The sequence below is a fragment of the Abramis brama genome (assembly GCF_963993115.1).
Source record: "Abramis brama genome assembly, chromosome: 2".
NCBI lineage: Eukaryota > Metazoa > Chordata > Actinopteri > Cypriniformes > Leuciscidae > Abramis > Abramis brama.
In genome coordinates, this window is record NC_139964.1 from 57230283 (window position 1) to 57245168 (window position 14886).

Here is a 14886-nt window from a genome sequence, read left to right on the forward strand (position 1 = left end):
AAATTTAAATAAATAAAAAATTACATTTTAATAATACAAATTATATATCTTTTTTTCCGTTTACTTCTCATCTATACGTTTATGCTGTGTTTTGGGGGATATTAAGTATTTGTTTTACCTATTTACTGCAAAACAGAAAATGTGTATATTTATGAAGAAAAAAAATATCAAAATTAAATGAGTTGTTTCTGAATATCGATCTTGGTCTTAGAGAAGACTTCTGCCTCATGCGGAGCTCCGTATATGTTATTTTGTCTTTCAGATTTGGTTAATTCACAAGAAACAAATCTCGCACAAGTGAAACACACTGCAATCTATTCACAGACTTTATTTAACCATAGCAAAGTGAATCTCATTATCAACAGTCAGTGAGTGCATTAGTGGATATCAGCCAACTAAAACGGCATTGGTCATAAGCACTATAAATACTATAGGCAATATGAAATCACAACAGGGAAAGCAATACAGCAGGCTTGGAATTGACCTTGTATTGGTCCAAAACAAGAGGAATCACCCTTTATCTAGTGAAAGTTTAGTATTAAGACTTCAAGTGTACACAGTGAGGCTAGTGCCATTTGGATGTGGTTAAAATCTCACAATTGAAGAAAAAAAATGAAACGAAAGCCTTCTCAGCTCTTTCTGAATGCATGTGTGACTTACTGTTGCTGCATATATAGTTGATTTTGCATTTGTAATACTGAGGTCATTTGAATATCTTCTCTAGTCAACATCTAATATTGCAATAAGCATAATCTACAGAGCTAAGAAGAGCTGCATGCAGCCTTTTTTTTACTTAAGGTAAAATGAAAATAAAAAGTGAAGTAACAAAACTTTTCTTGTAAAATTATTCAAACTTGATAGGATGAAAAATAAAAATGTCTCCTTCAAAGTATAAAGAGAGAGTAAGACTCAAAGTTCAGATGTCAATATTACCAACATCTAAAAGTGAAATCATGCAATCCATCACTATTCTTTACCACAAAAGACTGATAACACAGAATTAAAAACATTTCAGTGCACAGAGAACATGAGAGTTAAAAGTGCTTGCAGAGGCAGATCTTCGCTCAGGTTTAGAATGTACTTGTGCCAAAACCAATCTCAGAACTGCATTCTACAGCACTTTTCCCTCAACATCACTAATAAGTAATCTTTAGTTCAGTAAGTTATCCAGTAGGAAGAGCACCATTTTGTGGGATGACCAGCGACTGGCTTCACAGCAGAACATTTTTAACACTATGTCACAAACACTGGGGTCACATCAGCAGAATGAGGGGCTCAACTCAAAAACATAAATGGTTATATTGTTTAAATGCTATGTTTTCCATTATTGATATAGAATATTTTCTAGTGATTGTCTAGCTATCTATAGGTATTTTTCTAGGTTTGTTTTAGCAGTGATTGTACAATGTACACAGTAAAATTCTCTGTGGACGGGAAATTTTCTACACAGGTAAGGTGGTGATATTTTAACATGCATGCAATGCACAAAAATCTGTTTATAGTATGGCCCTGTGAGAGGGGAATACTGATGATTTGTCTTACACACGCACACGTGCACACACACACACGCAGACAGTAGAAGGCTCAACCAAGGTTGGTGATGTTGGAACGACCACCAGGGGGAGCTACAATGCGGTGGCCGGAGCGCCTAGGAATGTTGTCATCGGTTTGAGCCCCTAAAAATGTAGAAATATTAATATACACTTACTTTAATGTTATATATAAATTAATTGATATATTTATCATAGCATTTTGTGAGTATTCTTTTCTATATTAGAAAAGGTCATTTCCTCATCTTACCTGATAGGCTGAAGTTTGACTGATGCAAGTTTCTGATTGGTGGAGGCTGGTGTGTAGTGGGTGAGGTCTTGGCAGAGGGTGATGGGGTTATGTATTTTGGTGTTGCTGGAACGTCATATACTGGACCATCATACATCCCACGAGAAACTCCCTGCTTGGTCATCATCTATCAAACACCAGTTAAAAGAACTACTTGATTATGTTATCATTTAGCAAATAGATACAAAGGAACTATTGAACCTTTATGCTATGCTACTACGCTATTGTTCAAAAGTTTGGGATCAGTACGATTTTTTTGAAAGAAATTAGTAGTTTTATTTAGCAAGGATGCAGTAAATTCATCAGAAGTGACAGTAAAATATGTAAAACACCATAAAACATTTCTATTTCAAATAAATGCTGTTTCTATTCAGTGAATTCTGAAAAAAATTGTATCATGGTTACAAAAAAATATTAAGCAACTGTTTTCAAAAATAAGAAATGTTTCTTGAGCAGAAAATCAGCATATTAGAATGATTTCTGAAGGATCATGTGACACTGAAGACTAGAGTAATAATTCATAAAAACATGCATAAAAAAAAATCTTATTGAACCACTGATCTATATAATGACATTGTCATTCTATATAGATCAGTGTATTGAACCCATATATATATATATATATATATATATATATAACATTACTTGAAAATAGTGAAAATAGTTTAATATATACAGCATATCTAACTAAGACTGAGGGAAGCTCAGTGAATAAATCAGGTCAAATATTCACAATTTAAACTAGCTTGAAATGCCTAATCTAGAGTCATACCTTGTTGCGGAACTGAATGCGCTGGTAGGCAATATCAGGGAAAGGCTTGCGGGAGATGAAACGTCCAGTCCCCTGCTGAACCTGAAGCTTCCCTTCCTCAAACACAATCCTGCCCTGACTGACCACATACACTGGACCACCACGACACTCCATCCCCTCAAAAATATTATAATCAAGAGCCTAGAAAGAAAAGAACAGTGATGTTCTAGAAGAAAATCCATTCTATATTCCACACATTTTCCAGTGTTTATCAAGCATGAACAAAATCATCATTAATATTTTGAAATAATTTGAGATTTAGTAAAAATAAAGAAGTTTCCTTGTGTGTAATAATTCCGTCCATTACAAATGTATAAAATACAGTATTAAATGTAGGTATAACTAAATATCATCAATCCAGAGATTCATTCAATATTACAGTATCTTGCTTTCCAATCCTCACCGACTGCTGCGCTTTAGCTGTGATGGTCTTGATCTTGGCGGGGTCCCAGATAACAATGTCAGCATCTGAACCCACTGCTATCCGACCCTTCCGGGGGTACAGGTTGAAGATTTTGGCTGCATTAGTGCTTGTAACTGCAACAAACTGGTTTTCATCCATCTTCCCCATGGCCTGTAGGGAACAAATTTAGTGTGGTGACTGATGAATTCATCCCGTACCGATAAATGGTTCACAGATTTCAGATGCGCTTACCACAGATTTGTCCCAAACAAAACCCATTCTCTCCTCCACTCCATTTGTCCCCTCGGGTATAAGGGTAAAGTTGTCCTTCCCTATGGCCTTTTGAGAGGTGCTGTAAGCACAATGTCCACTGCCCACTACCTGCAGATCCCCACTGAAGAAAGAAGATTAATATAACAACAGGGGATGCAACTACAAACAGAACACAAGCTGTCCTCTAGAGATAGCTGTGATGTTCTTTGTTACCTTATTTTTATTTAGAGGTTGCATAATGTGTCATGGAAAGTACACCTGTACACTAAGTTTGGGGTCAGTAAAGGCCCTTGCACACTGAGTCCGAAATTCGTGTCTGAAATGCCTCCGAAACTTTGTCCGTCGTGAAAAAAATTCGGATCAGGTTCGATTTTCTGTGTTTTTCGCATCCGTAGCAAGCATTTTGAATGGTGTTTTGACAATTCAGAGCCACCGAATGACAAATACGAAAAAACGCATGCGAAAATTTCGGACTCAGTGTGCAAGGACCTCAAGTCCCAATTTAAAATGCAGGTTTTGATGACCAATTGACCTATCGGTAAGCCCCGCCCCCCTTAGTTACTGTTGTGAACTCGAACAAACAAATGGAGCTGCTAACTGTCATTCAATGACGGCTGTCAGTATGAAAACCTTGTCCCAAGATGTTTTTGATAAATTTTGGACAAAGAAGGACCTCTCGTCGAGGAGCATTCATGTGGGACTTAAATATGCCATGAAGGGATATATAAAAGATTTTAAAATAAATATGGTGGGTAACCAGATTGATTTGGAAGCGAGGGTTTACAGATCACAATACAAGCGGGAGAAGCCTCATGTTACGGTCCTGGTTCCTTAAGGATTCAACCCCAATCCCAATGAAGATGAAATCCTTAAAAAACGTAATCATGTGCTTTTTTCCTGCTTACACGTTTGAGGGTCATATCTAATGTTACGCATGGGAGGAAAAAAATCGGTATTGGGTCATTTGAACCATGTAATGTAAATGCACCCTAAGATGTTTTATGCTCACCAAGGTTGCATTTATTTGAGCAAAAATACAGAAAACCATAATATTGTGAAATATTATTACAAAAATAAATGTTTTCTATCTTAATACATTTTAAAATGTAATTTATTCCTGTAACAGCAAAGCTGAATTTTGTCAGCATCATTACGACCAATAATAATAAATAATGTTTATTACGCCTGTAATAAAAATGGATGTTGCTGCAATCTGGGAAGCCACTGTGTGGCTCTTTGCGTACATCATAAATGACTTGCCATAAACGAAACGCAATAAACGTAAGACACTTCTGGGAGGTCATTATACCAAATCATTCTGTTGACAGACTCTGTTAGCTTTTTATTGCCATGTCCATTTCAGAATGATCCAAACGACATTTGAGATGCCAATGAAAGTGGTCCTCTGGTTAGTCCAGTTATCCAATCACATCCACTGTTAGGGCAAAGTCACGTGAGGTTTTTGTTGCACATCAAGGGATTTATTCAGTAAATATTTGTTTCCAACATAGTTTATAAACGTCTTCTTATCGAATAAAAAAAATTCAATTGAGCCCATACGTTTTTTAGACACGTTTTAAAAGTATAACATATACTTTTAACATAACATATACATAGGACAGAAACATAGCTAGTGTCACATGATCCTTCAGAAATAATTTTAATATGATTTGGTGCTCTGGAAACATTTCTCATTAGTATCAATGTTTAAAACAGTTGTGCTGCTTAATATTTTTGTGCAAACTGTGACACATTTTTCTTTAAGATTCTTTGATGAATACAAAATAGAAATCTTTTTTAACATTATAAAGGTATTTCACTTTTGATCAATTGAATGCATCCTTGCTGAATATAAGTATTAATTTCTTTTAAAAATTCATTGACAGCTTCATAGATATTACACTTCAAAGACCTGAGGGATCAAATCTCAACTCTTTGCTATTTTAATAGGTCAACTCCTCAAATATCTTATATCCTTTGACTTACCAGCTTAGCTACTATCATGGAGACTGAGCATTAAGTTAAAAATACATTTACACAAAAAACGGATACTAGATTTTGTAATTGAGCAATCAGCATCAGGTGAATTACATTTCTGTAAAAGAGTTTCTAAAAGGGTTGCTCCATGTGGACTAACCATAAAACTAGGCCCAACTGCATTTGTTAAATATTTGCAATCCAACTAGTATAGTACAAGTAACTAGTAGGGTATAAGATAGAATATGCAATAGAATTAGGCTTCTACTTGTAATTTATACATCCATCCACAGACCACACATCTTCACAGCATACATGTAATGTTGAATGCTTTAAAATAATCTTTGATCTTTTTCTAGAATATTCTCTCATCCTTTGGACTCTAGTCTATCAATGCTAAAAATAAATGTCCTCTCTCCAGCTGTGTTGTCTGCCTCTTTGTGGCAGTGTGTGTGTGCATCTCTGTGCCTATGAGGGTGTGTGCGCATGTCAAAGTATGTGTGGCTGTGGATGTCAACATAATGACATCTCTCCCATAGTCTAGCAGCCTGCAAAGTCTACAAGTTGTGTGTGTGAGTGAGAGTGTGATTGGGAGGGAGGAGGAGGGTGCTCTGTAACCATGGAAACAGGAGATGAAACCCTGATCTATTTTTGGAAATGGGGCCAGGAAAAGGTGTGCCTGCGGTTTGGGCGTAGCACAGAGCCAAAAGTAACCGAGAGTAGACAAAAAATGTATAGATGGTGCCAGGTATAGCACTTGCCCAAAGAATCCAGTGCATCTACACTAATGATGCAAATGTCACAGATGTCTAAAAACTTACAAATAACTCATCATGTAGAAATAGCTCAACATTTCTTACCAGGCCAGCAGAGAGTTAAGGTGGTCAGGTGTCGTCTGGTCAGGGCTGAGGGGAGGAGAGGTCACATAAGCTGCTGCTTTCGCCCAGTTTTTGCTCCAATAGTGTGATCCATCAGTTGCCAAGCTGGCTGTGATTGGCTCACCAAAAACAACAGAGCCTAAAGCAAGTGCAATGAAGAGAATACGTCCAAACATTTTAGGACTAACATATTCAAATTAGTTTAGATAGATTTTTTGTTTAGATTATTGTTTTATTTAATGCCATGTCAGCATCTAAGGCTATTTTCATGGCAAAAATTAAGTTAAAAAAAACATATAAATACAATAAAACCAAGCAAACAAACACAACAAGTAATATTATACAATTTTTTTCAATGAACATATGATTTAAAAAAAATCCAAAACCTTTTCAGGCATAATCTTACTAAATAAGCAGCACTAATGCAGTTTTGCCATCACAGGAATAATTACATTTTAAAATATATTAAAATAGAAGACAGTTATTTTTAATTGTAATAAATCAAATTAAATTAAATCAAATAAATGCAACCTTGGGTGAGCATTAAGAGCTTGAACTTCGTTCAAAAATATAAAAATGAACTCAGCATGCAACAATATTTCACAACATGCTGTCACCTTTCTTCCGTGCATTGGCCACAGTCTCAGCTGCACTCTTACTCATCACTTTGGTGATGTAGACAGGGCAGTTCACTCGGTTGCCAAGGGTGATGGCGCGGAAAACAGCCTCCGCCTCCAGCTGTGGAACAGAGAACCAATTAAATCAAGACACTTCACTCCACTGAAACTGACTGGATAAACAGTTAGCAAGCTAAACTTCTAATTAGCTCATCAATATGTTTATTGATCCCACCTCCTCTGGACGGCTCAGTGGGTGGCCCTCTGGACCAGTGATGCCCATTCCCAAGATTTTGCTTTGTTCCTTGAATACAAATGTTGTAAACATGAAAAAACAGTAAATGGCACCAAATTGTGTCGGAATACTGCATGACGGTTCTTTCATTAGTTAACAGATACCTGTGCTATCAGGTCTCCATTCTCTGCGTGCACCAGCACCACTGCCCCCAACTCCTTGAGGAATGAGAACGATTCATACAACTAGAGGAGAGAGAGAGAGATGCTATTCATTATTTTACTGTACAAGACTACATAATGTTCTATGGTTGGAAGCATAGATGCCAACATAAACTAACCTGAGAGTCAGACATTTGGAAAAACCCTTTGTAAGCCATGTACACTTGGAAAGAGTTGATTCCTGCCAGAAGAGAACATTAACATTTATATTTCCAAAGACATACACTTCTGTTCAAAAGTTTAGGGTCGGTGAGATTTTTTAAAATGTTTTTTGAAAGAAGTCTCTCATGCTCACCAAGGCTACATTTATTTAATCAAAAATACAGTAAAATGATTGTTATTTTAACAATTTAAAATAACAGTTTCCTATTTAAATATTTTTTTTTTTTTAAATGTAATTTATTCCTGCGATGACAAAGCTGAATTTTCAGCATCATTACTCCAGTCTTCAGTTTCACATGATCCTTCAGAAATCATTCTAATGTGCTGATTCGCTGCTCAAGAAACATTTCATATTATTTGAAAAACAGTTGTGCGGTTTAATATTTTTGTACAAACCACGATTCATTTTTTTTTCAGGATTCTCTGATGAGAAGTTTAAAAAGCTGAATTTATCTCAAATAGAATCCTTTGTAACATTATAAATGTATTTATTACTGTCACTTTTTTAATTTGATGTGTCTTTTCTAAATAAAGGTATTAATTTCTTTAAAAAAAAAATCTTACTGACCCCAAACTTTTGAACGATAGTGAATTAACAATCATTAGCATTTGGCAAGTTTCAACAAGTGCCTCTGAAACATCAGTATGATCAAGTTATGGAACTTAAAAAACACAAAATACTTCCAGCTTTGCAAATGTGATACGCTTAGATATTAGATCTTTGAATGTGTTTTCACCTTTGTCCTGTACCAGCTGTTCCAGCTCCTCCTTCACACCTTCATGCCAATGTGGGATATCCACATGAAGTGAATAATCACAGCAGGACTTCTTATCAGCCGCGTCCTGCCACTTCTCAAAGGCCTCTAATAGACTGTCGCCGGGCTGTGGAGTCACATGGTCAACTGAAACAGAAGATGATGGCTTCTGCTCAAAATGTTTTTCTATATCCTATTATTATTAAGGATTTGAGTGATTTTTGAAAATTCTATTGAATATTTCTAAAGATTCCTTTCTATTGAAGATGCTATTAAATTGCAACTTTAGTCATTGATTACTCTATTAAACTCCATATGTTCCTCTAAGACACAAAGGATCTTTTCACTCATTGTGAATCACAACAGTTAATAGTTCTAATTCATTGTTTAAAGAAAATTAGCTGTTGTAACCTCAACAAACTCTTGGCTCAGGCTCCTGGATGAAACAAAATCCGATTGGCTGTAGCTGACGTGCAGGACAGACATATTTGGGACACTGCTTTGCTCTCGCAGGGAGATACAACTGAGTCCTAGTCCAGCCAATTTGTAGTCATTGCTAGGGAACTTGCTCCAAATTAGAACATTTGGAACTGCATCCTAAGTATTCAACATACTTGTTCCTTTTGCCAAATTATACAGTTTTCATTGTTTAACAATACATCCAGACTTACTGATCATGGTGGTGCCACCTGCCAGAGCTGCTTTGGTGCCCTGATAGAAGTCATCCACAGGTGGAGAGCCCAGGTAAGGCTTATGCAGACAGGTGTTCACATCAATACCTCCAGGGATCACCATACACCCATTAGCCTCGATCACCTTCACACCCCCCGGCACAATCAGGTTCTCTCCAACCTGTCTGAAGGAGAGTTTGAGGGTTTGATAAAGAGCAGAAGGCCAGAGAGTCATGAGACCAAGCCTATTCATATTATAAAGTAATATCATTAAAAATGATTACACAGCTCTTCGCTTGATTTTGATTGGTCAGTTATTCCACAACAATGACCGTCATCAGTAGAAACTAGTGCAAAGTGCCCGTTCAAAATCAGTTTTTGTGTGTGTTTTTAGTAATTATTGGTTTGGTGTGTTTGAGTGCTCATTGTTACAATTACGCAGCAAATGTTCAGTGACATTTTTATTTGTGAATGGTAGAAAGCAAATACTGATACTTACTGACATAATGACATACAATAAATATGGAAAACTGAACTGCACGATTCAGAGAGCAGGCTACACACTGAACTCCGAGAAAACGCTACGCTAGAGCAAACAGTTTGTGAATAGGCTACTACAAATGATGGCCGTGAAAGAGACTGTGAACACATTGAATAGGATATGTTTAGTTGGTGAATAGCATAGGCGACTATTACCGTAGCGATAACGTTAAGCGCAGCAGAATAAAATATATTATATTCAGAAGTAAACAGCATAGCTGACTTACAGATTCAGTTAACATCCACAAAAGCGTGACGATTCAGGGAGCAGGCTACACAGTGAACTCTGAGAAAACGCTGTATAATATAAATAGATATAAATATAATAGATAGATATAATAGATATAGATATAATTACTGTTCGTTTTCTCACACAAACCGCTCGCTTCGTGTCTAAGGCCATCAATGTGTACTTACGATGGGGAATTGTTTAATTTGGACTTCTCTGTGCATGCTCTTTAAGATAGTGACCATATACCTGCATTATATGACTGACAGACAAGAACGGTTTGACCTAAAAATATCAAAATTGAAACTACTGCAGAAACAAAGACACCTACATCTTGGATGCCCTTGAGGTAAGCTAATATTGGCCATACCTCGTTTAACTATGTTTTTGCATCTATAAGATATTATATATTTATTATATTTTAATACCATAATGAGGATGCTGTATAATGTACCTTAAGTTGTTTATATACTCTGTTATATTCTGTTTGCTTGTTTCTTATTCTGCTAAACACACTTTGAGAGAGCTGTTGAAATTGTTTAATTGGTAATGCACTGTTTATCACAACAGTATGTGGGCATGTATGTTTAACATTTAGTTATTTACTTCTGTTTATTTTTTTATTGCAGAAACTACCTACTACAACAAAATAGATCATGTACGTAATCCCTTACATGAAGGTTCTAAAAAGTGTGGCATACTTCATATGTGCCATAGGACAGGGCTATCAAATTTAATGTTAACTTATTAAATATGTTAATATCTAGTTCGGTCATGAAACTCTAAATGGCAGAGGCTGATTCCTTTACATGAAATCTGCAAGCAGTCACATCATTACCACATGGCACAACCTGATTGCTCTGCTGATCCTGCAGCCAATGAAATTGCTTGCTCAACATTTAAATAGTATGGTTGATTGTTTACTGTAAGCTAGTCCTGCAGTATACCTCTGAAATCCTCCACCTCCCCAGCTCCACCTGCCTAGATCTGCCACGGGATTTATGTACTGTATGTACATTTATGCAGCAACAGCAGTGTGTCTGTTATAGCTATAGGGATGCACAATATATCGACCACCATATCTGTATTGTCCGATATATGTTCATTTTTATTGTTATTGGCCCGATAATAAAATTTGGCAGATATATTAAAGCAGATAAAGGGCCCTATTTTAACGATCTGAAACGCAAGTGTCAAAGCGCAAAGCGCAAGTAACTTTGTGGGCGGGTCTTGGCGCTGTTGCTATTTTCCCAGCGGGATAAATGACTCTTGCGCCAGGCGCAAATCTAAAATGGGTTGGTCTGAAGTAGCTTCATTATTCATAGGTGTGGTTTGGGCGTAACGTGAAATAAACCAATCAGAGCGTCATCTCACATTCCCTTTAAGAGCAGACGCGCTTTGTTCTAAAGCGGATTCCTATTATAACGGCGGATTTGCCAGACGCGCGCCAGGAGCGGTTCACATCCAAAGAGAGCAACGCTCTCGTCAGGGACGTTGGGGATGGAGAAACACACCCAAATTAACTTCGGTTAAAAAGGCGTATGATAATTTGGGTAAATGTGTAAGCTAGATGTATGCTTTTATAATAAATTGTCTATCTATCTATCTATCTATCTATCTATCTATCTATCTATCTATCTATCTATCATAATAATGTATGATTTGCAAAAATGAAAACTGCTGCTTCTGTGAAGATGAGAGAATCAAAGTGTATGCGCGTTGTGCACACGCTACATTGATTATGGCCAAGCATGCGCCCTTAAAATAGTATATGAATAACATGCGCAACGCGCCACTGACTTTAAACTATTTTTTCCTGGTTAGTGGCGCAATTGTTTTCTAAACCTGCAAAATAGCATGAAGGAACGTTTGCGCCGGAACACGCCTCCTTTTTTGCGCTGAACCGCCCAGGGAGCGCAAGTTCATTCCCTAGTTTAGCGACGTGCTTCTGTGGAGGGAAAAGCGCGCTTTGCGCGGGTGCAAAATAGGAATGATACATGCGTCAGTGTACAAAGTCAATTGCGCTGGGTGCAAGATAGGGCCCAAATAATAGATTATTTCCTTCAGCTAAGACACTTCAGATTTGCCATGATTGTTTTAATTTGCTTAAAATATGATTGGAATCACTTCAAAAAAGGAAAATAAAGATAAGTGCAAGCCTGTCAAATAGTCTACATAAAATTATACTGAGAACATTATAATTGTGTGCTTGGGACATGGCTTTTAATGGTGAGACTTTTGTTTCAATCTATCTATCTATCTATCTATCTATCTATCTATCTATGCTAAGATGCTCTAAGGCATGATTGATTTAATTCATAATTCATATTAATGGTATGCAACTGCCATTGAAAATTTGCATTATGCTTTGGAAAAATGAGTGCATGGTGTCTTACTTAATAAGTCCATCTTCAACATAAACGTCAGCATATAGGGACTGATCGTCATTAACCACTCTTCCACCTTTAATCAGCAGCCGCTCGCTCTGAAGAGAGGAAGAGAGAGAAAGAGAGATAGCAAGAGAGTGAGTGATTCCAACACCATGTTTAAACCTTATGTTTACCTGCTATATTTGCAATTCAGTGAAGTGCTCTTACAACCACTGACAAAAGAGCCTTCTGCACAGTTTCAGCCTCACACTCTGTGAATGGGTGGGGTTCTACGAACAGAGAAGAGCAAATGTGGTAATGTGGAAAGATGTTAGGTTGCCATGGTAACCTCACATCATCCAGTTGTCAGGAAGGCACAGCTTTCCTGAGCTGATTTAGGCTTCATGTTCAGAGGAAAACTGGTATTAATCTAACCTAAATATATGCACTATTCCTAGATGTAAACCAGACACAGACCGCAAAGATTGCGTTAGTCAAGGATTAGGATCGCTGTAATCCATTACTCATAACTACAGACAAAAATACAGCACATAGGGTACAGATCCCTCTTGTTCTTTGTCTTGATGTGTGCACTGGCATTTAAAAAAGAGTGTCCCCTCTATTCCAGATTTCTGCTCTTGGCGACAGACCCTGTTGCGTCTCGTCCGCTGCTATTGCATTCGCCATGATTTATCCAATGAAATGCGCTCAACACTGTAGATTCATGCACCGATTCATTATTTATTCCTGCATCTATTGTAAACGCAATCGGAGCATTCCTCGCTTCATGCACGGCAGGGATATGTGGACACATTGTAGCAGTAATGGTCACCTTCCCGTCGGCTGATTTCAGTGCTCTATAAGCGGCCTCCGCTTTGTTGGCTCGCTAAGAATTTAATCCCTTCTCGTTTCCCCCATGCGCAGGATTCGCCGGGTGGCAGCAGGGTCGCATCGCAGCCGGTGTCTTACCGTCAAATGCGGGATGTTCTTCTTTCCCTGGTAGCCCGTTCCAGACATCTCTCCTTTATTATTTGAGGAGATCAACAATAAGCAGTCACCCGCTTCTTTGTGCCACCAACCCACTTAACAACCCAGCGCTCCGTTAGTGCTACACAAGCGAGCGCCTTTCCCGAGGGGTGTGTGTGTGTGTGTGTGTCTGTTCGCCTGTTCGAAGACGTGTTTTGTATTGAAGTGTATGTTGGAGCGCCCCCCTCACATGAAACAATGAGAGAGAGAACTGGTCGAGAATCGGTAAATAGAATACCGGTCAGGTGTCAAATCAAATTTGTTTTTGATGTAGGCTATAGGCTATATATTGTAGTAGCCTAGGCTACATAGGAAGGATTAAAAGGTTAATGCATAAATTGTCAAATAGCCAACATTTCAAATGTCTAAATTCGAATGAATTATTTAAGTTCAAAGAACGTTGCAGAAACATTATGCTAACCTTAAAATAATGTTTCACTAACATTAAGAAAACTAGGCTATACTCTAGCCTATATGATTTAATGTTATAGTAAAACATTTAATCCTAGTATCATGTTGATGTTTATTGCATTATTTAACTGCCACGTGTATTTAAAAAAAAAAATTGTGGCAATTGTATTAATTTTAAGTTGTCAGAGACCTTCCATTAGTTTATAGGCCTAATTATTGGTTCATTTTACTCATTTACTTGTTTATTTATTATAGAAACGGTTATTTGAAATGTTAATATGCAATAAACATCAAAATGAGACCAGGCTATAAAACAAATAGCCTAAAACTTGTATTTTTTTTTATATAAATGTGACAATATAACAATAAATGTATAATTTATTTTCTCCATACTTTATAAACTAATTCAAATTTGTTATTATTGCTCTAAAACTTTAGGTAGGCCTATTTATTTATGTATTTTTAGTAAAATTACAGTAGGCCTATTTAAAATGTTATAGACCCATGTTTTTTAAACTTAATGTTTACCAACTATAAGGTTTTTACTATAGCATTTTATGTAAAATTAACATTTGCAGCGTGTTCATATGCTTAAGAGATGCTGTTAATCTTTTAATCTTTGAATTTGTATATTTAATATTTTTTTGAATATTGCAATATTAAGTTGCATATGTATATGTAGGCTATTGCGTGGTTTATTGTTCAAATCCTATGCAAAATGATTGTAGCCTATATTGTCATTGTCACGCAAACAATTTCAGCCCACCTCCCCGTTGTTTTGCTCATCATAACGACATTCCTTTCCAGCCTGATCCGTGACTTCGGCACCCGGACGCCCGTCGTCTCTCTCGCCCCGAGAGCCGAGGATAGACCCCCCGCTGATCTTATAGGCTTCGAAATCCCCATCCACGATGCGTTCCCTGCTACTGCTCCGCGAGCTCCTGTTCCCCTTCCTCCCGACGACGTACTGGTCGAAATCGATAGTCTTGCTATCATACGCGCCCTCGACGGAGCTGAACATCCCGTGAGACTTGCGATGCTGGTTGGGTCCAGTCGAGGGTTTAGCCAGGTACACAGGGAGCTCATCCTCCCGGTTCCACTGTCGCCTACAGTCCGACATCACTCGCGGAAGGGAGATGATGCTCTGATGCGATGATGAAGCGAGACGCCAGAGCAGAAAACCAGGTCAGCCTTAGTTTGCCGGAGGATGCGGAGCGGAGGTCGCAGCTTGCAGACTGATAATGCGAATGATGCTGCGATGCACTTTCCAGACAGACATGCAGTGCTATAATGACACGCTTTATTATGAGCTAATCCGGACAATATTGCATCCTCGAAACAAATCCCCTCTGAACCCAATACGGTCAAAGCAATTTTAGTTTAGCCTAGCCTACTTTGAGTTGTTTTTTTCTTTTTCTTTGTCGGGTTGAATTTGGACAGTGCAGTTACTGCCATCCGGAAGAGCGTGT

General features: G+C 37.6%; 1 protein-coding gene across 2 annotated transcripts; it reads right to left on the bottom strand.

The window, feature by feature from the left end:
• Nucleotides 1-308: 308 nt before the first annotated feature.
• Nucleotides 309-14706, bottom strand: crmp1 (collapsin response mediator protein 1). 2 transcript variants are annotated; one of them, XM_084105707.1, is made up of 14 exons: nt 14184-14706; nt 12008-12096; nt 8843-9027; nt 8154-8318; nt 7374-7435; nt 7198-7278; nt 7034-7102; nt 6799-6919; nt 6164-6320; nt 3306-3447; nt 3054-3224; nt 2612-2791; nt 1801-1966; nt 309-1676 (listed from the first exon to the last, which is right to left on the bottom strand). In XM_084105707.1, the coding sequence occupies exons 1-14, from the start codon at nt 14535-14537 to the stop codon at nt 1585-1587; spliced, it is 2034 nt and encodes a 677-aa protein (XP_083961833.1). In that variant the 5' UTR covers nt 14538-14706; the 3' UTR covers nt 309-1584. The 2 variants fall into 2 exon arrangements, with proteins under 2 accessions (XP_083961833.1, XP_083961834.1); XM_084105708.1 differs by lacking the exon at nt 14184-14706 and adding an exon at nt 12950-13139.
• Between the last annotated feature and the right edge of the window lie 180 nt (nt 14707-14886).